The 26,700-nt window shown below is 37.8% G+C and overlaps 1 protein-coding gene across 1 annotated transcript in view; it reads left to right on the forward strand.

Annotated features, from left to right (window-relative positions):
* CSTF3 (cleavage stimulation factor subunit 3) overlaps positions 1-26,424 on the forward strand; it is a 78,274-nt gene extending 51,850 nt beyond the window's left edge. The window contains exons 4-21 of the mRNA XM_025355942.1: positions 2,161-2,193; positions 2,569-2,666; positions 4,529-4,595; positions 4,677-4,711; positions 4,912-5,038; positions 7,413-7,490; positions 8,253-8,415; positions 10,843-10,952; positions 11,405-11,521; positions 11,791-11,865; positions 13,592-13,735; positions 14,147-14,249; positions 18,207-18,276; positions 20,251-20,446; positions 23,866-24,019; positions 25,025-25,119; positions 25,240-25,300; positions 25,719-26,424. Coding sequence (XP_025211727.1) covers positions 2,161-2,193; positions 2,569-2,666; positions 4,529-4,595; positions 4,677-4,711; positions 4,912-5,038; positions 7,413-7,490; positions 8,253-8,415; positions 10,843-10,952; positions 11,405-11,521; positions 11,791-11,865; positions 13,592-13,735; positions 14,147-14,249; positions 18,207-18,276; positions 20,251-20,446; positions 23,866-24,019; positions 25,025-25,119; positions 25,240-25,300; positions 25,719-25,921 — 1,929 coding nt within the window. The 3' untranslated portion in view covers positions 25,922-26,424. The remainder of the gene's footprint in view (positions 1-2,160; positions 2,194-2,568; positions 2,667-4,528; positions 4,596-4,676; positions 4,712-4,911; positions 5,039-7,412; positions 7,491-8,252; positions 8,416-10,842; positions 10,953-11,404; positions 11,522-11,790; positions 11,866-13,591; positions 13,736-14,146; positions 14,250-18,206; positions 18,277-20,250; positions 20,447-23,865; positions 24,020-25,024; positions 25,120-25,239; positions 25,301-25,718) is intronic.
* Positions 26,425-26,700: the final 276 nt, after the last annotated feature.

A 26,700-nucleotide genomic window follows, 5' to 3' on the forward strand; every position in this document is an offset into this window, starting at 1 on the left:
CCTGCACCTGGGAAGCTGGTGACTTAAACTCATCCTACTTTATTCCCATTCTCAACTCAGCCTATTTACCTCTACTAAGCCAAGCAACCGAATGCAAGGAAGCCTCAGGTTCTATGGGAATCTCACAGAAGAGGTCCAGTAGAGAGCCTAGGGAAAGGACTAAGAAGCTAACCCGTAGAAAATTTGGAACCCCTCAAATGTCTCTACCCCAGACATATGTTGACATCAGCCTGGCCTCTTGGAAACCAAAAAGGATCAAAACAGGCAGGCTGAGTCCTCCCTACTCTTGAGCAGAGATTTCTTTCTGGTTTCTTGGCAGAGGACTAGCAGCAGCTTGTTTGCTGCCTACACCTGCTACACAGCTGTCATGGTAGAAAAGGGTCAATTTCTGCTACTTTAGGACTGCCAACACAGTTCAGTGAATAGACAGGAAAAAATAACAGCACATCTGAAGGATCCAACAACCAGAAAGGAATATAAACTAAAAGTATCAGATACCTAACAAAATAGAGCTGCTAGAGGAGAAATACAACTGGAACAAAGTAATATGAACACAGGATTCAAAGTGCTGTATTAAAAACTCTGGAGTCAAAAACCATTATGTATGAACCAAATATAGTAATAGGCTAAGTGGAAGAGAATAGTCACATGGAGCCCTAAATGAATTGCCTGTAGGATCTACTGGACAAACTATTTTAATACCTTGAGCAAAAATTCAAAGGAAGGGTAAAGATAACAGAGTTCAAGGATGGAACCAGGAGATCTAACGTATATAGTTCTAGAAGGAGAAGAAGGAACAAATAGAAGAGAGACACTTATTCTTGAGCTAAAAGCCCTGAGTATATGGGTTCAAAGGGCATGCTGAGTTCCAAGCAGGTTTGTGGTAATAAATGATAGTTAGTGCTCAACCTGCTAGGCAATATTCTAAACGCTTCACATTTATTAACTCATTGAGTCCTCAGAATAGCCCTAACAAAGTAGCTATTATTATCCCCCTTAATCAGCTGAGGGAAAAAGAGGTTAAGTAGATAGCCAGATTGTGAACCTAAGAGGTCTGATTCCAGAGCCTTGATTGAACTGCTTCAAAGTACAAAGACCTGTGTTTAAGTGTGTGCTAAAATTTATGAACTCTGAAGATCAAGATTAAAAAGTCCAGAAAGAGAACAAGTTATCAGCAAAAGCAAAAGAGACTGTCATCAGCATTCTCATCTGCAGCAGCTTAAGCCATAAAACTGGGAATACTTTATTACTGTACTACTTGAGATAAAAGGACCAAAACTTCTCTAATCAGCCAAAATTTGTATTTACCTATCTGGGTGAAACAGATTTGCTGATTAACACAGTTGAGCACCTAACCCCAACCACTATGTGATGAAAATACTCAAAGAAAAGAGAAATCTAATAGTATTTAATCTTGGTCTTTTCACATGCTATTTCTCCTGCCTGGAATAACTCTTCCCTTTCTTCACCAAATACCTCAGAATCTCCTAGAAAAAGTTATCTTTTTCCAGGAAATCTTTTGCAATTCCCTGAGTCTAAGTCTTTTGCTCTTCCAAAATGCTCCTGTAGCACCCAGTACTTTCTTCATTTTAGCACTTAATCATAATATCTTACAATGACCTTCTATTTTCCCCATAAGACTGTAAGCTCTATGAGGGCAGGGGCAGACCTGTCTTGTTGACAGTGGTAGCACCCACACCTAGCACAATATCTGCAATATAGTAGGTTGATGGTGTGACTGAATGTTGTATGTAGTCCAAATTTGCAAATCTTTTTTGCCACTCAGATTGTTCTGGTAGCTATTCAGGGAAAGGAAAGCCTTAACTTTTTCTTCAGTGAATACATAAAGTCCTATTCAGGTAGACCTATCAGGTATGTATATATTTCTGTATTCATCTCATGACTATTTTACAGAATTTTATGAAATTCACAAAATTTCTATGTAAATGAATGTATGAAAATCCACAAAGATTCCATTTACACAGGTATATTTGCAATGCATTTTACCCATGTTTGCTTCACACTTCTGTTATTTTTGAAGAACAAAATTAATAAGAAAGTATAGGGATGCATTTCCAAAGTTGGTTAAAAATTGGTCAAAAATTCAGATTGATGCTCTAAAAAACAGTATTAATTCTATATTTTTCTGTTTCTCTTCAGATTAAAGCTAAAAATTATGACAAGGTTGAAAAGGTGAGTCCTCAAATACTTTAAATTTTATATAGAAGTTTAACTTAAAACCTAGTATGTATAAGACAAATGTTAACAATAATTGAATCTAGATAGTGATTTTTTACAAGTTAATTGTAGTTACTCAACTTTTTTATATGCTTAAAAATGTTCATCATAAAAATTTTGGAAAGGAAAAGAAAATAATTATACTCCCCTGACAAATCATGAGAAGCATTTTAATTATCTGAACTGAAAATGGGGAAATTATTTGCCTTTTATTTATAAGAAGATAAATTCGTAAAGGGAGCTGAATTTGTGTTTTTAATGTTCCATTTCATCTATGTCCATATGAAATTTATTTAACTGGATTCTGATAATATATTCTTGTATTTAAAGCTATTTCAGAGATGCCTTATGAAGGTTTTGCACATTGATTTATGGAAGTGTTATCTTTCATATGTCCGAGAAACCAAGGGTAAACTACCAAGTTACAAGTAAGTGAAACCAGGATCTTAAGAATGCAAGTCATCTCCAGGCACACAGTTAATCCCACATAAACTCACACCTTCTGTTAGCTCCAGTTGGGAAGAAATATCAGGATTTGAAAAGTCAGGATTTTCTAAGAAATTAGTAACCTTGAAAAAAGTACTTCAAAGAAAGTCACTGGCCATGAGTCTTACTCTGGAGAATTGAATCGCCCAAGCCCTTTCTATACTGAAACACTGTATATTTGCAACACCAAACCACTTTGTTGGCAGACTTGTCAAATTTTTTCAAAAACTATCTTCATACTTGTGCTAGTACCACTTTTGGCAGGTCAGGTCACAATGCAATATGCTAGTTAAGTGATCTAAGGGGTCTCTGACAATTATAGTGATCTAAGGGGTCTCTGACAGTTGTATTGTGAAGTTACCATCCCTACTGCAAATTATACCCACCTCCCCATCTTTGCCAAATCTAAATAATAGACCTTCTTCTGAGGTGCCATTTTTCTATGTAACTAACAGTCAAGTTATGTCTATTACTAAAATTCTGTCTTTATTGTCTTTTCCTGATTATATTTCTTGCTATGATTTTTGTGTTTTGAGACAGTTTCATCTCTGTCATACAGGCTTGAGTGCAGTGGCACAATCAGAGGTTCACTGTAACCTCAACCTCTTGGGCTCATGCGATCCTCCCACCTCAGCCTTCCAAGTAGATGGGACTACAGGCACGAGCGGCCACACCTGGCTGATTTTTTTTCTATTTTTTTGTAGAGATGGGGTCTCCTTATGTTTGAGACTCCAAACATAGCGGGGTCTCAAGTGTAGGCTAATGTCCCTAGGCTGGTCTCAAACTACTGGGCTCAAGCAGTTCTCCTGCCTCAGCTTCCCAAAATGCTGGAATTATAGGCATAAACCACAACATCTGGTCTGTTTATACTTTATTGTGTTATATTGAAGTAGAAGTTCTTTTTCCCTAATGTACCCTTTACATTTTAACATAAGTAGCATTTTAATAAAATTATACTTTCCAGATTTCTACATTTTACTTTAGAGCTAATAGATCTTCAGACTTAATGTATCATTAATAAAGGAACCACAAATTTCCACATTTGAATCTGCTATGTATAGAATTATGCAACTTAAAGGATATAAAGATAAGTAAGACATGAGCCTTATTTTTGATAAACTCACAAGCAGTAGATAAAGGAAACAATTTATGATACTGACAAGCTTAACATCAAATAATGACTTTATATACTTACAAAGATGTCTTTAATTTTTGTTTATAGAAAATGTTCAAATGTTGTTCTGATCCTGTGATCAGAAGCTACGTTTTACTTATAAGTACATTATTTATTTATTTATTTATTTATAGAGACGAGGTCTCACTGTGTTGCCCAGGCTTGTCTCCAACTCCTGGCCTCAGATGATCCTCTTGCCTTAGCCTCCCAAAGCATTGAGATTACAGGAGTGAACCACTATACCTATCTTCAAATAATAATTTATGTTTCATTTTTTTTAGAGACAGCATCTTGCTCTGTCACCCAGGCTGAAGTATAATGGTGCATTCATAACTCACTGTAACCTTGAAATCCTGGGCTGAAGCAATCCTCCCACCTCAGCCTTCCGAGTAGCTAGGATTACAGGTGCACACCACCACGCCCAGCTAATTTTTAAAATTTTTATGTTTTTAGAGACTGGGTTTTGCTATGTTGCACAGGCAGGTCTTGAACTCCGGGTCTAAGTGATCCTTCTGCCCCGGCCTCCCAAAGCAATGAGATTACAGGCATGAGCCACCATGTCTGGCCTAATTGTAGATAAATTTTAATAACAAAAGAATTTTAAAACCACGTCTTTCATGTTCATTTCAGAGAAAAAATGGCTCAAGCATATGACTTTGCACTGGATAAAATTGGAATGGAAATTATGTCCTATCAGGTAGAGTTAAAACTTTTTAATATATGCACTTCAATGTGAAAATACCAAGAAAGATATTAACATTTTATTTTTATTTCTTAGATTTGGGTGGATTACATCAATTTCCTAAAAGGCGTGTAAGTATTTGTGTGTATATATACATACATATATATATAAAAACAGTTGATTTAGCTAAAATATAATTTTTAGTTCTTTGAGAAATCGCCATACTATTTGCCATAGAGTTGTTCTTTGGGTAGATATCCAGTAGTGAGATTGCTGGGTTGAATGAGATTTAGCTATAATATAATTGATGGCATTTCTTATACAATCTCAGGGAAGCTGTAGGATCTTATGCAGAAAATCAAAGAATAACAGCTGTCCGAAGAGTTTATCAACGAGGTTGTGTTAATCCGATGATCAACATTGAACAACTCTGGAGAGACTATAACAAGTATGAAGAGGTAAATTAGGTCAGAGTAGTTGTTTATTATAAACCAAGCCATTTTAATTTTTATGCATTGTGGATTTGTAGATTATAGCTTTTCTATATCAGTGTTACACATTTCTTTATTGATTGTAATGAAAGCACTATAATGTTTTTGCAAGGTTTTGAGTCTCCATATTAGTGTTATTTTTTAGAGGATACTCTGAAGAACAATAGTTCTTATAAAACTATTTTTTGTCTGCGCTAAGCCATGTCCACACATTCATACACACACATACACATTGCCATTGACCTATAAAACAGTACCTTTTGGGAATTATGTTTCCAATAGTACCTTTTGGGAATTATTTTTTAGTTGCTGTGCACCTCTATCACCTGATTACAGTGATGTGATTATTGGTTTGAATTTGTGAAGTGTGTGGCTACAATCCAAGATCTTTGTGTTATTGGTATCTGCTTTTAATAACTGAGCTAATCAATCTGAATACATAAATACACATGCCAATAAGCTCTAGCAAAGGAAGTTCCTTGGCTGGGCATGGTGGCTTACACTTGTAATCCCAGCACTTTGGGAGGCCGAGATAGAAGGATTGCCTGAGCCCAGTAGTTTGAGACCAGCCTGGGCAAGATGGTGAGACCCCCATCTCTAAAGAGAAAAAAAGAAAGTTCTTCGTATGTATATTGTGATTTCGAAGAACTATATAGGGTAGTGAAATTGTTCCCTCACAGGCATCAGCTGTGGTTTTCAAACTTTATGGTTTTTGGATTTTAAAAATTATTGAAGATCACAAAGAATTTTTTATTTTTATTTTTTTGAGACAGGGTCTTACTTTGTCACCCAGGCTAGAGTGCAGTGGCACAGTCGCAGCTCATTGCAGTCTCAACTTCCTGGGCTCAGGTGATTCTCCCACCTCAGCCTCCCAGGTAGCTAAGACTACAGGCATGCGCCACCACTCTCAAGCTAATTTTTTGTAGAGATGGGGTTTCTCCATGTTTCTCAGGCTGGCCTTGAACTCCTGAGCTCAAGCAATTCACCCGCCTTGGCCTCCCAAAATGTTGAGATTACAGGCACGAGCCACCATGCCTGACCAAAAACTGTATTTTCCAAAACAAAAAATGTAGTTAGAAGAGTGGCATTATTTTCTATTTTCACAAATCTCTTTCATGTCTAGTTTAATAGAAAACAGCTGGATTTTCACATCTGCTTCCATTCAGTGTGTTATATACTAAATGTCACGTAGCCTCTGTAAAACTCCTGTATTTTTATGAGAGACGCAAATAATGTCTTAGTATTATAATAACAACTATTTTGATCTCATGGACTCCCTGAAAGGGTCTTAGAATCCTTGGAGTACTCACTGAGTGGTAATGTTTATCTTTCCTTGCTACTTCTGTTTGTCTCTTTAAAAAGTGTTATACAACAGAACTAGTTAGAAAAGGGCTATTAGCCAGGTGTGATGGCTCATGCCTGTAATCCCAGCACTTTGGGAGGCTGAAGTGGGAGGACTGCCTAAGACCAGGAGTTTGAGGCCAGCCCAGGCAACATAGCAAGACTACGTCTCAACAACAAAAAATTTTTTTAATGAGCCAGACCTGGCAGGATACACCTGTAGTCCTATGTCAGGAGGCTGAGGCAGGAGGATTACTTGAGCCCAGGAGTTTAAGGTTCCAGTGAGTTAGGATGGCGCCACTGCACTCTAGCCTGGGTGACAGAGGAAGACTCTGTCTATAAAAAAGAAAAAGGGCTATCAAAGTCAAACCATGGCTATTCACCCAGATGAATCTGTACATCTTTTTTTTTTTTTTTTTTTTTTTTTGAGACGGAGTCTCGCTCTGTCGCCCAGGCTGTAGTGCAATAGCACGATCTTGGCTCACTGCAACCTCTGCCTCGCCAGTTCAAGGAATTCTCCTGCCTCAGGCTCCCAAGTGGTTGGGATTACAGGCGCACGCCACCACACCCAGCTAATTTTTTTGTATTTTTAGTAGAAACGGGGTTTCACCATGTTGGCCAGGCTGGTCATGAACTCCTGACCTCAAGTGATCCACCCAACTCAGCCTCCTATACAGGCATGAGCCATGTCATTTTTTTTTAGTAGAATCTTATATGAAATAATTGACCCTTTTCAAATGATTCTATCTTTAAAAGTTCCTGATAAATGGAAACTTACTGCCAGCTCATAAGACGTAAGCACATCCTCCTTAATCTTTGAAATGTATAATGTGATTGAACCTTTTTTTTCTTGCTTTTCATGAGCTGTATGAACCTTTATTAAACAAGAAATCTTTTAAAATAAAGAATTTAAAGTTATTTAGTAAATGAATAAATTAACTGTATTGTGCTAATTTTTAAGAAACTATACTTAATTTTAAAATATTTTTGTTTTTTCTAGGGTATCAATATTCATTTAGCTAAAAAAATGATTGAAGATCGGAGTAGAGATTATATGAATGCTAGACGTGTAGCAAAGGTATGGAATTCCATCCATCTATTTTAATGATTATTATGAACCTGTTGTTTACAGCAGAGCTTTCCCTGTCTGGTATTACTTTTGATATTTTCAATCATTAGCAATCTTAACAGCAATTAATTGCAAAGTCTGAGGAGATGACATATTTGAAATGAAATATCTCTTTGTACGAACAAAATATAATAAATTTGGTTTAGAAGAAATTATTTTATAAAATATGGAAACAGGACATAGAGATAAGACTCTACTTAGAATTGATGAAGTAATTCTTTTCCCTCTCTTATTTGGGTTTGTCTGAATATTGTATTATTCTGTGATCTAATAACATAGCTCTCAGTGACACATTTTGATTGTGTGCATACCTTTCCATTCATTGACACTCTTAGAAGTTAGGAAAAATAGCCTATTAATATAAACTACTGAAATTGTAGAAGACAGTTTCTCCAAAGATGGCAATAATAAATGCCACCAGATCTTCAATTCTATTGATCTGTCAACTCTTATATCCTGTAAAGTAACCTCCTAGATCACTTACAGAGAGGGCCCATGGGTGTTTTGTTCACCCACTCCTGGGAACCTGTTGTTGAGTGGATAATACTCTCATCTTTCTCTCTACTCTTAAGTAGTTTTCAGATTATATTAACAAAGTGGTATTTGGAAAAAGTAGGCATTTTGAACAGTCTTCCAAACTGATCTACCCCATCCCCCATACATCTGAGTTGTTCCTGGCTCACCAAAGAATTCTAAATGCTTGTTGTCTAGGAATATGAGACAGTAATGAAAGGCTTGGACCGTAATGCTCCCTCGGTGCCTCCTCAGAATACTCCTCAAGAAGCTCAACAAGTAGATATGTGGAAGAAATATATACAGTGGGAAAAGAGCAACCCTCTTCGTACAGAGGATCAGACCCTTATAACAAAAAGAGGTAACAAGATTAACCCTCATGACTTCAGTTACATGTATGTTAGGCCACTTGGTATCCCCATAGGTTACCAAAACTTTTTTACCCATAATCTTTTTTTCTTTTGTTCTTCAGATTCAATAATTCCTATAGATCTCCATATTCACTGAACCTTTGTTTTCATCATATGCAGTCTGCAATTAAGCATATCCAGTGAATTCTTTATTTCAGATACAATATTTTTCAGTTCTATAAATATCCATGTTAGAAATTTTTTATTTTTATAGTTCTTTTTTATGGTGTCCATTTCTTAGTTGAGATTCCTTGTTTGTTCATTACCACTTTTTCTTTATATCTTTGAACATATTTATAACAGTAGTTATAAAGTCTTCATCTGCCAATTCCAACATCTGGGCCTTCAACCACCATGGAGTTTATTTTCTTTGATTGTTTTTTCTCTTTGACTGTGGTTTACATTTTCCTATTTCCTGTTTAAATTTTTTCTTTTAGATATTGTACGAAGGTACAAATGAAACATTGTAAAGACTCTAGATTCTGTCATCTTCCTCTGAAGAATGTTTTTTTATTTTAGCAGGAAGTTAAGTATTACTGTCAGATTACTTGGACTTTGTGGAGGCTTGGTTTTATACTATGAAGACAGATCTGTTTTAGTTTTACCCTTAATCTCAGATTAAATACTTTATTCTCGGGACATAGTCTTTACTCCTAAGACAATGAAAAGTCTAAGGTATTTGCCCCAACCATCTAATCGGATGGGACTCAAATTCTAAACTTCATCTCCCTTAGTTGCTGAGGTATCTATTCAACTCTTTCCGCCTTCCAGCTTTGTTTTCTGCTGGTCTGGTTGTATCCTTTCCTGTGTGTGTACATTTTAGGGATCAGGTGAGGATTTGAGAACATTTATGCCCAGATTTTCAGGCTCTGGCTTTCTCCTTTTGGGGATGTCTCCCCTCAATTTCCAGCTGCTCTCATAGGCCAGAACTCCATGTTACTTCAGGACAGTATGACTGCAGCATTTGACTTGAGTTCTAGCTATCCCAGAAGTGCACGACATGGGCATGCGCTTGAAGGGAAAAGCCATATTAAATGTGGATTTCACCTAGTGGTGGTCTACCTTTTTAAGGGCTCAATATCCTGATTCCTGCTTCTTTTGGTCATTTCCAGTACCTTTAGATAGTTGCTTTTGTATTTGTGTTTGTTTATAATTTTTACTTGCTGAGGGTCGGTCTGATACAAACTACTATGCCAGTGCCAGACTCTTAATTTGGAGCTTTATGAATTCCTCAATCTTGGCTTGCTGTCTTACTTGTAGGTCTTTGCAAATATTGTTTCCTTTGCCTACGCCATTTTTGTATCTACCCCATCCTTACGCCACTTCATTTATTTGCCTCTGACCAGCTTCATCCCTTCTTCAGGTGTTGTGTTACATGTCAGTTCCTTAGTGAAGCCTTTCTTGAGTCCCTAAACTATGTTAAGTTCTCTTGCTGTAAGTTTTCAGAGTATACTATACTTTCATCATTATAATACTTTTGATCTTTGCTTTCTGTCTATCCTCCCCATTTACTGCAGACTTCTTGAATACAGGAAGTCTTATTCACTTGTATATTCACAGTGCCTTCCACATTCCCTGTTATATAGTTGGTGCTTGATAAGTATTAACTTAGGCTGGGTGCAGTGGCTCACATCTGTAATCCCAGTACTTTGGGAGGCTGGGGTGGGAGGATTGCTTGAGCCCAGGAGTTCAAGACAAGCCTGGGCAACATGGTGAAACCCCGTCTCTATACAAGATTTTTTTTTTTTTTTTTTTTTTTTTTTTGAGATGGAGTCTCGCTCTGTCACCCAGGCTGCAGTGCAGTGGTGCGATCTCCGCTCACTGCAAGCTCGCCTCCCGGGTTCACGCCATTCTCCTGCCTCAGCCTCCCGAGTAGCTGGGACTACAGGCGTCCACCACCACACCCGGCTAATTTTTTGCTTTTCAGTAGAGACAGGGTTTCACCATGTTAGCCAGGATGTCTCAATCTCCTGACCTCGTGATCTGCCCGTCTTGGCCTCCCAAAGTGCTGGGATTACAGGTGTGAGCCACCGCGCCGGCCACAGATTTTAAAAAATAAGCCAGATGTGGTGGCACACACCTGGTCCCAGCTACTTGGGAGGCTGAGGCAGGAAAATCACTTGAGCCCAGGAGGTCGAGGCTGCAGTGAACCATATTTGTGCCACTGCACTCCAGCCTATGTGACAGAGACCCTGCTTCCAAAAATAAAAAAAATTAATAAGTGATGGATAGATGGAGGGAGCTTAGATGGATGATGGTTTTTATTTCTAATTATCATTGATTTTTGAGGATCCTAATTTGGTTATGATACCTATATTGATAGTTTTACAAATAATTATTATTTTAATTGAATGTTGTTTGTTAATTTCTTCCCTTAGTTATGTTTGCTTATGAACAGTGCCTGCTTGTGCTGGGCCATCACCCTGATATTTGGTATGAAGCTGCCCAGTATCTTGAGCAGTCAAGTAAACTGCTTGCAGAAAAGGGAGTAAGTGTTCCTTCCCTATCCCCACTTTGATATTTTTGTGGTTTTGATATAGCAATGATTTACTGAAAAATATAACTGAATTTTGGTAGTAAAGCATAAGTATTGAAAATTTAAGCTTACGTTCATATGAATCTTAGTGACACTCATATAATTAGATCGCCTTAGAATTAAAATAAACTGGCAGTTTTTTAACATATTAAAGTGATGAATCATTTAGAGTACTTGCATGGTTATTTTGTAAGTTAAACTACTGAAGGGAGTTTTTGGAATTTTTTTAGAATCCAGAAATGCATATGTGTTTATGTATGTGTGTGAATACACATATGTGTGTGTACATATATATATGCTTTCTTAGACACATATAAATAAATAAAATAGATGTAACTATTAATTTTATTCTCTCACAACTATATTAGAATTATTGAAGATGAGCTTTCTTTTTTTTCTCCTAGGATATGAATAATGCCAAATTATTTAGTGATGAAGCTGCTAATATATATGAAAGAGCCATAAGCACTTTATTGAAGAAGAATATGCTTCTTTATTTTGCATATGCAGATTATGAAGAGGTAAGTAAAAATGTTTAGAGCCTTCTTATAATTCAATTTTTTACTGCAGGACTAAACTTTTTTTCTGGCTGGTTGTTTGCCAGGCATATTGCTTTTGGTAGACAGAGATGATGCCAAATGAACAGTTATTAGTTGTCAGCTTATACTATATTTATGCTCAATGGAGATGCCATTGGGGGTGGGAGGTTATAGCTTTTGGACTCCTTAGAGCTCAAATCCTGCTTATTTATGACCATATGTTGATACTCACTTCTTCTCTACCACCTTAGAGTCGCATGAAGTATGAAAAGGTTCACAGTATATATAACAGACTTCTGGCAATTGAGGATATTGACCCCACCTTGGTGAGTAACTTTACAGATCTCTTTTTTCCCACCTTTACAGTCTTATCTAACAAAAAATAATTTAAATTTATATACAGTAAAATTCACTGTTTTTGTTGTATAGTTCTATGAATCTTGACAAATAACATTGAGTCATGGGATCACCACCACAATTAAGATAGAAAACACCTCCACCATCCTCCAAAAATTCCCCCTTGTGACCCTTTTGTAGATATAACCCTTCCCTCTGCCCTTACCTCTGACAATTACTGATCTGTTTTCTGCTAGAATTTCTCTTTTTAATGCAGCAGTATAAAATAGATACAGAGGCACTTTCTCTAACACTTTCTTTGTGATCATGGTTTGAAGCCACTTTATGCCACAGAATTGTTGCTTAATAAATATTTCTTTTTAAATGAGGCAGGAGAAACCAACATCCTGGGAAGAAATTAGACTGAAACTCACTTTATTCTAAATCCTGCTCTATCATAGTGGTTTTCAAAGCCCCAAGTGCAAAAGTGCAGTTGTGCTCTCCCATTGGGAGAGGAAGGGGACAGGCTTGTGGGTGTGTCTTCAGACCATCTGCCTCAAGTCAATTATAGCTACACTACTTTTTCTTGTTAATGATTTATATTGGGATTCCACTGCTATAATTCCTACATTTATTCATCATCTTATAATTCATTCCACAAAGATATCTAGCAAATATATTGCTGAAGTCTATGCATTGTGCTAGACTCCAGCAACATAATGACAAACTAGATAAAATTCCTTTTCTTGAGGAACTCATAGTTCATCCATCCATCCATTCATCCATTCATCCATCCATCAAAACTGGATAACACAGCTAGACATTATCAAAACTGAGCAAACTAGGACCCTACTAATTAGTCATTTGTTCACTAAACAAAACTGCATATTCATGATGTGCTGGACATTCTGTAGGTGCTGGGTATAAAATGGCTCATCGTTTATCCATGAAGTTCTATTATATGTTGTTTGGAAAACAGAGTAGTGGGCTTTTAAAAAGAAACCAAGAAAATATGAAGTTAAACATGTATTGCAGGCTGGGTGCGTTAGCTCACACCTGTAATGCCAGCACTTTGGGAGACTGAGGCAGGCGGATCATGAGGTCAGGAGATCGAGACCAGCCTGGCCAAAATGGTGAAACCCCGTCTCTACTAAAAATACAAAAATTAGCCGGGCCTGGTGGCGAGCGCCTGTAGTCCCAGCTACTTGGGAACCTGAGGCAGGAGAATGGCTTGAACCCGGGAGGCGTAGGTTGCAGTGAGCCAAGATCGTACCACTGCACTCCAGCCTGGGCAACAGAGCGAGACTCTTGTCTCAACAAAAACATGTATTGTAAAACATGCTTGTATTAAACCAACTCTTGAGTTTTTTAGATATTGGCATTGATTAATGGAGTATGTTCTAGTAGTGTCACACTTTTCACTCTTAAACTTTACGTATTCTAGAATTAGATAGTGGTGATGATTGCACAACCTTGTAAATATATTTAAAACCACTGAATTGTAAAGGGTGAATTTTGTGGTATGTGAATTATATCTCAATAAAAAACAAATTAATTTGCATGCATCTCTTAATACCAGAAAAAAATTAGCTTATGGATTTAAATAGAATATTATCTAAATTCCTACTTTCTAATTTATTGGGTATTGAGGATTGCTTTCTTATACAGGAAACATACTGCCTAACTTATAGAACACAAATACTTTCTTTTGCATAGGTATATATCCAATATATGAAATTTGCACGGAGAGCAGAAGGCATCAAATCTGGAAGAATGATATTTAAAAAAGCAAGAGAAGATACCAGAACCCGCCACCATGTCTATGTTACTGCAGCACTCATGGAATATTACTGTAGTAAGGTAAATACTGAAATACCAGTGTAAAGGTAAAACAACTTCCTTCATCTGAGGTTCGTAAAAGGTGGTTTTAGCTTCTGTCATTAAGCTTTTATTGCTCCATTTTGTAAAGGCAGTCTAAGTGTATCTGTGTAAAATTATATGGAGCATCATCCACATCCCCAACTACCTGCTAATTTATGCTTTATTAATCACTATATTTCTAATTCATGCTTTACTAATCATTATATTAATGACTAGTGATTTCTAATCACTAAACTCCTTTGAATAGTTTCTAGCTCAGCAGTTTTTACTTAACATGATTTTGTTTTAATTCTTATGTATTTTGTCATATTTAGGTGTAATTTTAATATTCTTTTAAGTATTTTATCTGACATTTCGTGGAAATCTGTACTTTATTTTCTTTACTTGTAGGACAAATCTGTTGCCTTTAAGATTTTTGAGCTGGGGCTAAAAAAGTATGGAGACATTCCAGAGTATGTCCTGGCCTATATTGACTATCTTTCTCACCTCAATGGTAGGTTGATTCTAGAATCTATAATGGTTAAACCATCTGAAATTATGTTGCTAGATTTCTTCCTTCTTGAATGTATTATAATTTTGACATAGCAGACAGGCACTTGTTAGGCACTCAAGACATACTTGAGTATAACCCTGAATATATTTACTGAGCAATGGTAGATGCTTTTTGACTCTGCAGAACTGTCTTTACAGTAAAGTAGCATCAGTAGTGGGATAAAGCTTCAAAGTCAGAGTCAGGAGACATAGAGTTGTTTATATTCATCTCTGATGACTCTGGGCAAATCATCTCCTGTTTCCTGGAAGGAAAACAAACAAACAAAAAACCCTCTAGCCAACAAAACTCAAACTCAAAAGATGCCCAAATAGTAAAGTAGAACACTTCGAGGGTACTGGGGAAAAGATTCAAAAAGAAACATTTTGGTTTTTAGTATTTATTTCCCTATTCTGTTGTATGAATAACACTGGCCATCCTTTACTGAGTTCCTACCATGTACCAGGCACTGTGCTAGGTAATTCATATATGTATATCATTTAGTCTAGTTAACTGCAGTCCACAATATGTAATTTCTTTTTTTTTTTTTTGAGACGGAGTCTCGCTGTGCCGCCCAGGCTGGAGTGCAGTGGCCGGATCTCAGCTCACTGCAAGCTCCGCCTCCCGGGTTCACACCATTCTCCTGCCTCAGCCTCCCGAGTAGCTGGGACTACAGGCGCCCGCCACCTCGCCCGGCTAGTTTTCTGTATTTTCTAGTAGAGGCGGGGTTTCACCGTGTCGGCCAGGATGGTCTCGATCTCCTGACCTCGTGATCCGCCCGTCTCGGCCTCCCAAAGTGCTGGGATTACAGGCTTGAGCCACCGCGCCCGGCCCACAATATGTAATTTCTTAACAAAAAAAGATGTAGTATAAAAGTTGGTTTTTTAGCTAGGTGTGTGGTGTCGTATGCCTGTAGTCTCAGATACTTGGAAGGATCACTTGAGCCCAGGAATTGGAGATCGCAGTGAGCTGTGATCATGCCACTGTACTCCATGTAGCCTGGATGACAGAGCAAGACCCTGTCTCTAAAACACATTTAAAATAAATGAATAGACCAGGCATGGTGGCTCACACCTGTAATCCCAGCACTTTGGGAAGCTGAGGCAGGCAGATCACCTGAGGCTAGGAGTTTGAGACCAACCTGGCCAACATGGCGAAATCCCGTCTCTACTAAAAATACAAAAAATTAGCTGGGCATGGTGGCAGGCGCCTGTAATCCTAGCTACTGGGGAGGCTGAGGCAGGAGAATCGTTTGAACCCTGGAGACAGAGGCTGCAGTGAGCCGAGATCGTGCCATTGTACTCCAGCCTGGGCAACAAGAGCGAAACTCTGCCTCAAAAAAATAATAATAATAATAAATAATAAATTAATAAATAAAAATAAATACATCACTAAAAGTTGACTTAAAGAAATATGCAATTATGTGTCATGTAAATGATTATAGAATTAGATATCATAGGTATAAATCAGTAATTTTAATATTTCAGAAAAAGAGCATTCTATTTACCTAAATAATATAAAAGAATAAAACTGAAATATGATTTTGTATTTCAGCTTAATGATTCTACATTCTGGGAAAAAGACTTAACTCCAAAAAATGAGATGGTGGGGCATTTAATATTCCTCATCAATCTTAAATTATTTTTGCCTGATTTTTTAAGAATAGTTACTAGTATGTATATTTTTATTTTTTTAAAATGAGGATATCTGGTGTTAGCATTATTGTCTTCCAAAATCAGTATCTTAGATGATTCTTTCATTCATCTATCCATCCATGAAATATTTATTCATTACCTTCTGGTTACTAGGGTCTGGGAATACAAAGATGAATAGGATTCACCAGAACATTTTTGTGGGGGAATCCAATGTGTAAATATAATTGCATCATCATTTGGTGGTTCATTGTAGCATAGTTCTGAGGTTAGGTGTATAATCTTAAATTTCAGTTTTCTCACCTGTAGAATGGTTATATAATAAGAATACCTTTCATAGGATCGTTGAGAGGGTAAATGAGTTTTTGCATGTGTTTCACTTACATATAGAATGTTGTGGTTATTCCATAAATGTTAACTATTTATGATGAGGGTGGTGATCATTAAAAATGTGCTAAATACTGTAATAGATTCCTGAATGAAGTACTGTGGAAGCACAGAGAAGAGAGTATAATTTAAGTTATAGAGCTATGCTGCACAATTATGGTAGTCACTACACTATTAGATATTGAGAACCTGAAATATGACTAGCCTGGGCTGGGTGCAGTGGCTCATGCCTGTAATCCCAGCACTTTGGGAGGCCGAGGCGGGCAGATCACAAGGTGAGGAGTTCCAGACCAGCCTGACCAATATGGTGAAACCCCGTCTGTACTGAAAAATATAAAAACTAGCCGGGCATGGTGGCGTGCACCTGTAGTCCCAGCTACTCAGGAGGCTGAGGCAGAAGAATCGCTTGAACCTGGAAGACAGATGTTGCAGTGAGCCAATATTGCGCCACTGCACTCCAGCCTGGGTGACAGAGCGAGACTCCATCTCAAAAAAGAAAAAAGAAATGTGGCTAGGCCAAAATGAGTTGTGGTGTAAATGTGTAACTACATAGCAGAATTCAAAGACTTAGGACCAAAAAAAAAAAAAAAAAGTGAACTATCTTAACAATTTTTCATATTGATTACATGTGGAAATGATAAGATTTGGATATATTAGGTTGATTAAATATATTAATTTCACCTATTTTTACCCATTTTTATTAAATTCCACATGTGGCTTGTATTATATTGCTGATGGACAGCAGTGTTCTAGAGGGTGTCATAGACAAGGGCACATGAGTTGGATTTTGAGACATGAGTGGTAGTTACCCAGCTAAAGAAAGATAAATCCATTATTCTGGGCAGAGAGCACAACATGTAGGCAGGCAGTGTGAAAGTTCTGTGGAATGGTAAAAGGTGTGTCTGGAGCAAAGCTTGGGATAAAACAGAAAAAGATAAAATGTAGGTTTGTTTAACATTTTTAAAAGTATAATATGTTAAATTGAAGATAGAAGCCACAAAAATAGTGCCATCTTCTTTGGTTTAATATATTTAATTTCTTGGTTTTATTTTGCATATGGACATGTAATAAACTGAGTAACTACCCTCAGGCAATAAAAAACAACTCCTCTGCTGGGTTAATTTTTCTTTTGAACAGCTTCATTGAAGTATAATTTGTATACTGTAAGTCCATCCATTAGGTGTACAATTCAGTGGTTGTTAGTAGTAGATTCAATGGTTGTTGTTACTGTTAGATTCTTAAGTTTTAAAAGATAACTTAGAGTTTAGCAAGAAGGCAAGAAGTGTCATTTTTCCACTTCCAGCTACAGAGGACCTCCTAAGACTCTTAAAATTTAATACACCTCTGTCAACAATTCTTAATTCATTTACATTTCCATATTTACCTGCCAACCTAGATATTGTACCTCTGCAAGAGTTAAAGTAGCTAAATATAGCATAGTCCTGGTGCCTCAAAATAAGAAACTCAATTATTTCTAAGTTTGAGTTTGCCATCCTTCCACATGCAGTAGTCTGACTAATGTCAGCAGATATGTACTTGTCATTATTTTTAAAAGGCAAATGGGATACCTGGTTCAGACAGCACTGTTGTTATAAATGGTTTTGCATTAGAACTGCAGTGTAGTAGAGGAGGGCTGAACTAGAAGGGAAAAAAACATGGCTTCCAGTTACTGCTCTGCTACTCAATCACCAAGAGCCAGATCAAATCTCTTAATCTTCTGAAGCTCAAGTTTCCTCATCTATAAAAACCAAGTGTGATAATAGTTAACGTTTCTGCATAGGATTTTTGTAAGGATGAAGTGAGATAATGCATATGAAAATATTGTTGCATCGTAAAAGTGAATTAAAAAAAAAAACATTTAAAATCTTTTTCAATATCCTAGAGGACAATAATACCCGAGTTTTGTTTGAACGAGTTTTAACATCTGGAAGCCTTCCTCCTGAGAAGTCTGGGTAAGCCACTGTGACAAGTTGTTGGTCGGCTTCTAAAGACAGCTTTCTTACCTGAGTTGTGTCTATGGGGTGAATGTTTGCTTGAGTATGAGTTTCAAGAGAAATTTCCTTTCCTTCTCAAGACTTATTTTACCTATCAGCTATACTTTTATACCTGTTTAAGATTATTTTTAGATTTCTGCACAGTGATTAGAATTGTTTTTAAGAGATGCCATAGCAATTTATTCTCATCTTTCTTGTTTACTATGTATCTCTAACCAGAATTAGTGGCTCATGCCTGTAATCCCAGCATTTTGGGAGGCCAAGGTGAAAAGATGACTTGAGCCCAGGAGTTTGAGACCAGCCTGGGCAACATAGTGAGACCCCATCTATACAAAAAAACTTTAAAAATTAGCTGAGTGTGGTGGTGCATGCCTGTAGTCCCAGATACTGGGAGGCGGAGGTGGGAGCAGGAGGATTGCTTGAGCCCAGGAAGTTGAGGCTCCAGTAAGCTATGGTCATACCTCTGCACTCCAGCCTGGGTGACAGAGTGAGACTCTGTCTCAAGGAAAAAAAAAACAACCCAGAGAGAGAGAGAGAGAGAGAGATGTGTATATATATGTATATTTATGTATGTGTGTGTATGTATATATAGATATACAATATATGTATATATACATACACACACACACACACACACACACACATATATATCTCCCTAGAAATTGATACTAACATGTTAGGCATTCTGAAATTTTCACCTCCCTTACTCAAAAGCGAAGACTCTTCTTGTATATTGAAAGTTTGTTTTACATATTATGTCTCTGACTTATGGTTTTGTCTCTGTTAGTTTTACCATACAGAGGAATAACATTGTGGATTGGTACAGTGGAAATATAGTAAGGCTTTGGAGTCTTGTTCAATATCCAACTCAGCCAACTAGATGGCAAATTTCATAGCTATACCAATCCTCATTTTCTTATTAACAATAATGTCTACCAGTATAGGATTTTTTGTGATAGCCACACATCTGGTATATAAGAGGTACTTAATATATTACTTTAGTACAAAGGTGCATAGTGACATTTAAGTAGTCTCAGAGCATTAATTTTAGCTGTTAGAACAATGATGAGGCACCAGTTCGTCCCCAGTGATCCACATTAATGGGAAACAATAGAGTAATCATACTAGATTTTGGAGTATATTTTTATTCATATATTAGATGAAGAATGTATTCTACATTATAATTCCTGCCACTTAAACAAAATAATGAAGCCACATTATTCAGGAGAAATTAGAAATCTGCCTAGGTTCCTTTTCCAACTTCTCCGCCTAGAGTTTACCCTCTCTAAGGTAAGTCTCTCATGTTGACCACAAAGAAGAAGCTATATACTAAATAAGTAAAAACTCAAAAATGGGCTTAAATACTGAAGTGATAGGTTTATAATTTACTTTGAAATACTTAAGCAGGCTGGGTGCGGTGGCTCACGCCTGTAATCCCAGCACTTTGGGAGGCCGAGGCGGGTGGATCACCTGAGGTAGGGTGTTTGAGACCAGCCTGGCCAACCTGGGGAAACCCCATCTCTACTAAAAATACAAATATCAGCCGGGCGTGGTCGCGGGCGCCTGTAATCCCAGCTACTTGGGAGGCTGAGTAACGAGAATTGCTTGAACCCGGGAGGCAGACGTTGTGAGCTGAGATCGTGCCATTGTACTCCTACCTGGGGGACAAGAGCAAGACTCCATCTCAAAAAAAAAAAAAAACTTAAGCAAAAATAAGATGAAGCAAATATGGCAAAATATTAGCAATATAGGTAGTGGTATGTAGGTATTCATTATACTATTCTATTTTTCTATAGTTTAAAAATCTTTATAATAAAAAGTCACTTTTTATAACTTATGGGGAAAAGAGAGAGCTTAAGGCATTTTTGTAAATGAACTCCCTGCCCTAAACCCAGAATAATTAAAGTATTAATTGTATTTCTTTTCTTGCAGAGAAATCTGGGCCCGATTTCTAGCATTTGAAAGTAATATTGGTGATCTAGCTAGTATACTCAAGGTGGAGAAAAGACGGTTTACAGCATTCAAAGAAGAGTATGAAGGGAAAGAAACGGCTTTACTAGTAGATAGATACAAGTTCATGGATTTATATCCTTGCTCTGCAAGTGAATTAAAAGCACTTGGTTATAAGGTATGTACTTAGGATCAAGATGTGGAATGTCCTCACTTTTCCAGTGTTTTAGAAGAGTTCATTGATAACCTGCACTCTAAATTCTGAAATGTGAATTAATCTAGTTTTGGAATAGATTTGCAGGAAACAAGAAAAAAGTTCAGAGATTTTCCTGGGGTTTAGGAAATGCTGAGTGTCAGAGTAGCTGCACAAAATGAGAATTGAAATGGGATTTAATAGTTTCATTCTGTCCCTGAAATTGTCAGTGCCTTATATCTTATATCTGGTGGGCAAGATGGAGGAGGTATGGAGGGAAGAGAAACAAAAGAAAATCTGAATGTTACCTTAGGTATTACTTTTTTTTCTAATAGTTCTTATCAAATTGATACATATATTTTGACCGATCTTAAACCAAATATAGTTCCTGTTGCATATTTTGTAAGATATAATGAAGAAATATTACAGCTTATTAAATCCATAAAGTTCCTTGAGGGATTTGTATTCTTAAAACAGCGCTCCTTCAGTGACCTTTGGGGGAATTAACTCATCTATGAATGGAACTCTTCTATAGAGACTACTGAGTCATAAGAAAACAAATCTGGCACCTGAACCTGTTCGGGCCACAGGGAGAGATTAATATTTACAAAGCCCCAGAAACATCCCGTGCTAAGAAAACCGTTATATCATCTCTTAATCTTTCTGTGACATGTGAACAAAGACTAAGATGGAAATTCACAGAGAAGTCCTCGGTTGATCTTTTTAAGGCAACCACCATTAGGATGTTCCTGACCATCATTCTCCTTTTTCTCACGGCCCTCTTTTAGCCTGGGTCTTGCTCTGTCTGATCCAGATAAAATATTTTGAGGAAAAACTACCCATAATTGATATTCAGACATTTTTGTTAATGGAAGCCCTATTTCTGTGCCAGATGCAGATTCCTAGTATGAACCATAGGATTACTGCTCAGGGATAAGTTAGTTTCTTCTTCTAGTTTTAACTGCTTCTCAATGAAAAGTCAAAGATATTTTAAGACTACAGTAAGTCCTCATTTAACATTACTGATAGGTTCTTAGAACTTTGACTTTCAGCTAAATGATATGCAATGGGTCCTCAAATAACGTTTTTGTGTTTAACATGGTTTTGTTATAACCTTGATAAGAAAAATATTGGTTTTGCTATACATCGTTTCTCTCTCTCTCTTTTTATTTTTATTTTTTTTGAGATGGTCTCACTCTATCGCCCAGGCTGGAGTGCAATGGTGAGATCATGGCTCACTGCAGCCTTGACTTCCCTGGGCTCAGGTGATCTCCTGTTTCAGCCTCCCAAGTAGTTGGGATTACAGGCAAATGCCACCACACCTGGCTAATTTTTGTATTTTTTTGTGGAGATGGGGTTTCACCATGTTGCCCGGGCTGGCCTCTAACTCCTAGGCTCAAGGGATCCACTTGCCTTGGCCTCCCAAAGTGCTGGGATTACAGGTGGCAGCCATCACGCCTAGCCCATCATTTCTCTAAAAGTTGCAGTTTCCTAGAACCTATTAACAATGTTAAGTGAGGGACTTACTGTACTTTGTGCCATTGCTAGAAAAGGCTATTTCAACTTTTCCAAGATGAAAATGAAAATTAAGGCAGTTAATTAAAATAAAGATCTGCCAGGCATGGTGGCTCATGCCTATAATCCCAGCACTTTGGGAGGCTGAGACGGGCGGATCACTTGAGCCCAGGAGTTCAAGACCAGCCTGGGAAACATGATGAAATCCCATCTCTACCAAAAAAAGAGGGAAAAATACAACAATTAGCCAGGTGTGGTGGCACCTGCCAATGGTCCCAGCTATTCGGGAGGCCAAGATGAGCCCAAGAGGGAAGCTGAGGGTACTTTAGTGAGCCGTGATCAAGCCACTGCACTCCTGACTGGGTGACAGAGTGAGATCTTGTCTTTAAAAAAAAAAAAAAAAATTAAAAAATACAAATAAACAGAAAAGAAAGATCTTATAGTGGCCAGATGTGGTGACTCACACCTGTAATCCCAGCACTTTGGGAGGCCGAGGCGGCTGGATCATCGGAGGTCAGGAGTTTGAGACCAGCCTGGCCAACATGGTGAAACCCCGTCTCTACTAAAATACAAAAATTAGCTGGGCTTGGTGGCGGGCATCTGTAATCCTAGCTACTCAGGAGGCTGAGGCAGGAGAATTGCTTGAACCTGGGAGGTTGTAGTGAGCTGAGATAGTTGCCACTGTACTCCAGCCTGGGTGACAGAGTGAGACTCTGTTTCAAAAAAAAAAAAAAGAAAATAGCAAGTATTCAGGAGTAGAACTACTTCCTGAATATGATGTTTTCCATCTTACATTTGTTTCTACTCTTGTTTTTTGGGGAAGGATTAATGTGCTTCTGTGTGTTATGGTGAGTGGTATGGTGTATATGTATCTGTGTGAGAAAGATTTTTTAAAAGTGATACCCAATGTGCCTACCATTTAGATTTGCTTATATAATTAATACCAGATGTCACCAACTGCATTTCAACAAATTTTGAGAAAGTGGAATGCTTTTCTATCCTTCGTTGGTGGCAAAAAGGGGTTATTTTGTTTCTAGACAGACAGAGTGACACTGGGTTGCCTGGAGCAGGGGAGCTCCTCTGAGATAGGGCCTCTGTTCATAGGTGACTGTATTGCTCCCTTTGGCATATCTTGTCTCAGCCCTGGCAGGGCAATGCTAGTGTACTGAAAGGAAGACTGTGGATGGATTTGAGGTCAGAGAGGCCTGCCCTCCCAATCCTCCTCTCTCTACTTACTATCTGTGTGACCTGGGAAATATCAAAACCTTTGTGAGCTTCAGTCCCTTCTATAAAATGGAGATGTTACTATTTGCTTCATCAAAGAGAGAATAAATGGCTAAAATTGCCTGATGAATAGTGTCTGCTCAATAAATATTCCTTGTCCCCTGTAATAAATAGCACATTGGAAATAACTTTTCATTGCATTAGCAAAATCTTAACCCGTGTGATGCCTTCACAAAACAGGACGTCACTTAATCCAGCTTCGTTTAATGAAACTGATGTCCAATTCTAATGGAAGGGAGGTGTCAGAAGATCTAAAATCTTGAATTTTCCTCCAAATTATCCTGACCTCTACTTAGTTCTCAGTCTTATGACTACCCAAAAAAACTTGTATCTGTCCTACAAATGTCCTACCTGGCAACACTGAGTTTAATGACTTTTAACTTGTGTTGGGGTAAAGTTATAATACACTGAGTCTTAGAACCAAATGGCTTTCCTTGTTGAGTAACAATCTTTACCATCATTAGAGTCCTTGCTTATCCGTCTCCATTTTCTTCCTGTGGTTTTAACCCAGATATTCACACTGTGTCCTCAAGGTTATGAATTGCACGATTATTCTCTAGTAGTCCCTTTTTCAGGTTTAGGATTCTTCTGTTCTGCATTTTCAGGATGTCTCCCGTGCTAAGCTAGCAGCTATAATTCCAGACCCAGTTGTAGCTCCTTCTATAGTGCCTGTTCTGAAAGATGAAGTGGATAGAAAACCAGAATACCCTAAACCAGACACTCAGCAGATGATTCCATTTCAGCCACGACATTTAGCACGTAAGCCATGACTTTAGATCCAGTACTGAGACCTCGGTTTGTTTGTTGATTTAAATCCAAAGTGTGGGGGTAAAGTGACATGGCCTCTCAATTGTGGGTTAATTATTAGACTTAGGGTCACTATGACAAGTGATTTAGCTTTAATCTTTGAAGCAGATTAACTAAGAATGTCCTAAAAACAAAACTTCAATGATCCAGATCCCAGGAACCCATTTTGGCAGTAATACTTGGTTTTCAGAAATGCTGCTATGCCCAGGTGCAGTGGTTTACGCCTGTAATCCCAGCACTTTGGGAGGCCAAGGCAGGTGGATCACCTGAGGTCAGGAGTTCAAGACCAGCCTGACCAACATGGTGAAACCCTGTCTTTACTAAAAATACAAAAATTTTCTGGGCATGGTGGCACACGCATGTAATCCCAGCTACTTGGGAGGCTGAGGCAGGAGAATCACTTGAACCCAGGAGGCGGAGGTTGCAGTGAGCCCAGATCTTGCTATTGCACTCCAGCCTGGGTAACAAGAGCGAAACTCTGTATCAAAAAAAAAAAAAAAAAAAAAAAAAGCTAAACAGCTTTTTACCTGAACAGCTGGAAACTTTCTTCACTGATACAATTTGGTTTCTTTACTTACTAATGGTTAGTAGCCTCTCTAGATTCTTTTTGAACAAAGCCCTTCTGATTAAATATGCTGTTGAATAATTGACTTGAAACAGGATTGCTAAACAAATGACTTGTGTAACTCAGAAACAGTCTTTGACAAAAACTGACTTTAGTTCAGTCCCCAATTGTCTTATACAAAGTCACTTGTCTACTTCTCTGCCTCGCAGTGGCCATGGCATTGAGACTGCTCTGTCTCACCCACTTTGGTTTGGTAAAGCCCTAAAAGTATTTTCAGTGTCCAGAACAAAGCAGCATAGACATGGAAGATCTTTATGTGCAAGTCACTTGATTTTAGCTCTGTGTAGAAATTCTTCCATCCCACTTGATTCATACTTTTCTTTTTCTCACAGCTCCAGGCTTACACCCTGTACCTGGTGGAGTGTTCCCAGTCCCTCCTGCAGCTGTTGTTTTAATGAAACTTCTCCCTCCTCCTATCTGTTTCCAGGTTTGTTCACTTATTTTCACGGTAGATACTGGCTCTGTGGGTTACAGTAATTGTGTATAAAGTTACTGCTATTTTAACTTGTCAGATTACTGGAATTAAAATTTATTCATGTCAAAATAGGGTCCTTTCGTACAAGTGGATGAACTGATGGAAATTTTCCGAAGATGCAAGATACCAAATAGTAAGTAACAGAAAATCCATTTCAGAGTGTCATTCCACATTGTTGTCTCATAAGCCATAGAGATTATTATTCTCTGCCACTGAAGTTTTTGAAACCAGCCAGCCAATTTGAAGTACAGTGAAACCCAGGAGTTACCCAAACCCTCTTTGGCAGAGAGAGGCTTATTCATACTGAATTCCACTAAGTAAAATGTCATAAAAGTTTATCTTTTCTATTCATGTGAACATGTACTTTGGCTTATTAAAATTATTAGTTTTAACAGCAGCTTTTGTCTTTTTCTTTCATTATTTAGTATCAGTAGTACTATCCCATGTTTTGCTAAATTAGTAGGCTATGAAATGAACTATAAAGTGTCCACAGTTGAACATACATACCCTTTCATAGTGGAATTTGTTTTTACGTTTTGTTGTTTTAACAGCTGTTGAGGAAGCTGTGAGGATCATTACTGGTGGGGCCCCAGAGCTAGCTGTAGAAGGCAACGGCCCTGTGGAAAGTAATGCAGTACTCACCAAGGCCGTCAAAAGGCCCAACGAGGATTCAGATGAAGATGAAGAAAAGGGAGCCGTTGTCCCCCCTGTTCATGACATTTACAGAGCACGGCAGCAGAAGCGGATTCGGTAGGGCTTAAACGCCTCTGCAGAAAACTCCTGTCCAGGATTCCTTTTGCCTCAAGTCGTATGTTTAAAAGAGACAACGCTTTGTTACAAGGTTCTTGGAAACAAAGTTGTATTGTCATTGGTGCCTCTATCATATGGTTCTTGAGAAAAAACAAACCAACCTGTGTGAATTTTAGAATATGGAACAGACCTATGCTCTAAGCAAAATTAGGTTTTCAAAAATGTGAGAACAATACAAAATGGCAGAACCACATTTTGTTCCCTCTTCAAGGGTGTCTTGTATGTGCCGCTTGAAGATTTGTGAGTTTTTCAACAGTTTTATTTTAAAAACTGGATGGCTTATGATTGTAAAGCATTTTATCACATTTTCTGAAAACAATTGTTCTTGGTTTGCTTATGTAGAGTCCTGCCTTATTGTTTGTTTTTATTTATGGCAGAATGTATGAAATCCGTTTTGTAGTTTGAAATTTTAAAAGTCCTTTGAAAAATAAAAGGATTCAGAAACATCATGCTTCCTCTGCTCCTTTCAGATTTTATTTACAATAACTACTTATTTTATGTTATTTATCCAATACCATTTAAAAATAAATGTCAGTACAAGGAAAAGTCATCTTGTATTTACTAAATGTATTAATCACATACTCTTTCCTGGTCTTTTTTGGTGCTAACTAAAAACATTTTTTTTTTGTTTTTTTGAGACGGAGTCTTGCTCTGGTTCCCAGGCTGGAGTGCAGTGGCCGGATCTCAGCTCACTGCAAGCTCCGCCTCCCAGGTTTACGCCAT

The sequence above is a fragment of the Theropithecus gelada genome, chromosome 14 (assembly GCF_003255815.1).
Source record: "Theropithecus gelada isolate Dixy chromosome 14, Tgel_1.0, whole genome shotgun sequence".
Lineage (NCBI taxonomy): Eukaryota > Metazoa > Chordata > Mammalia > Primates > Cercopithecidae > Theropithecus > Theropithecus gelada.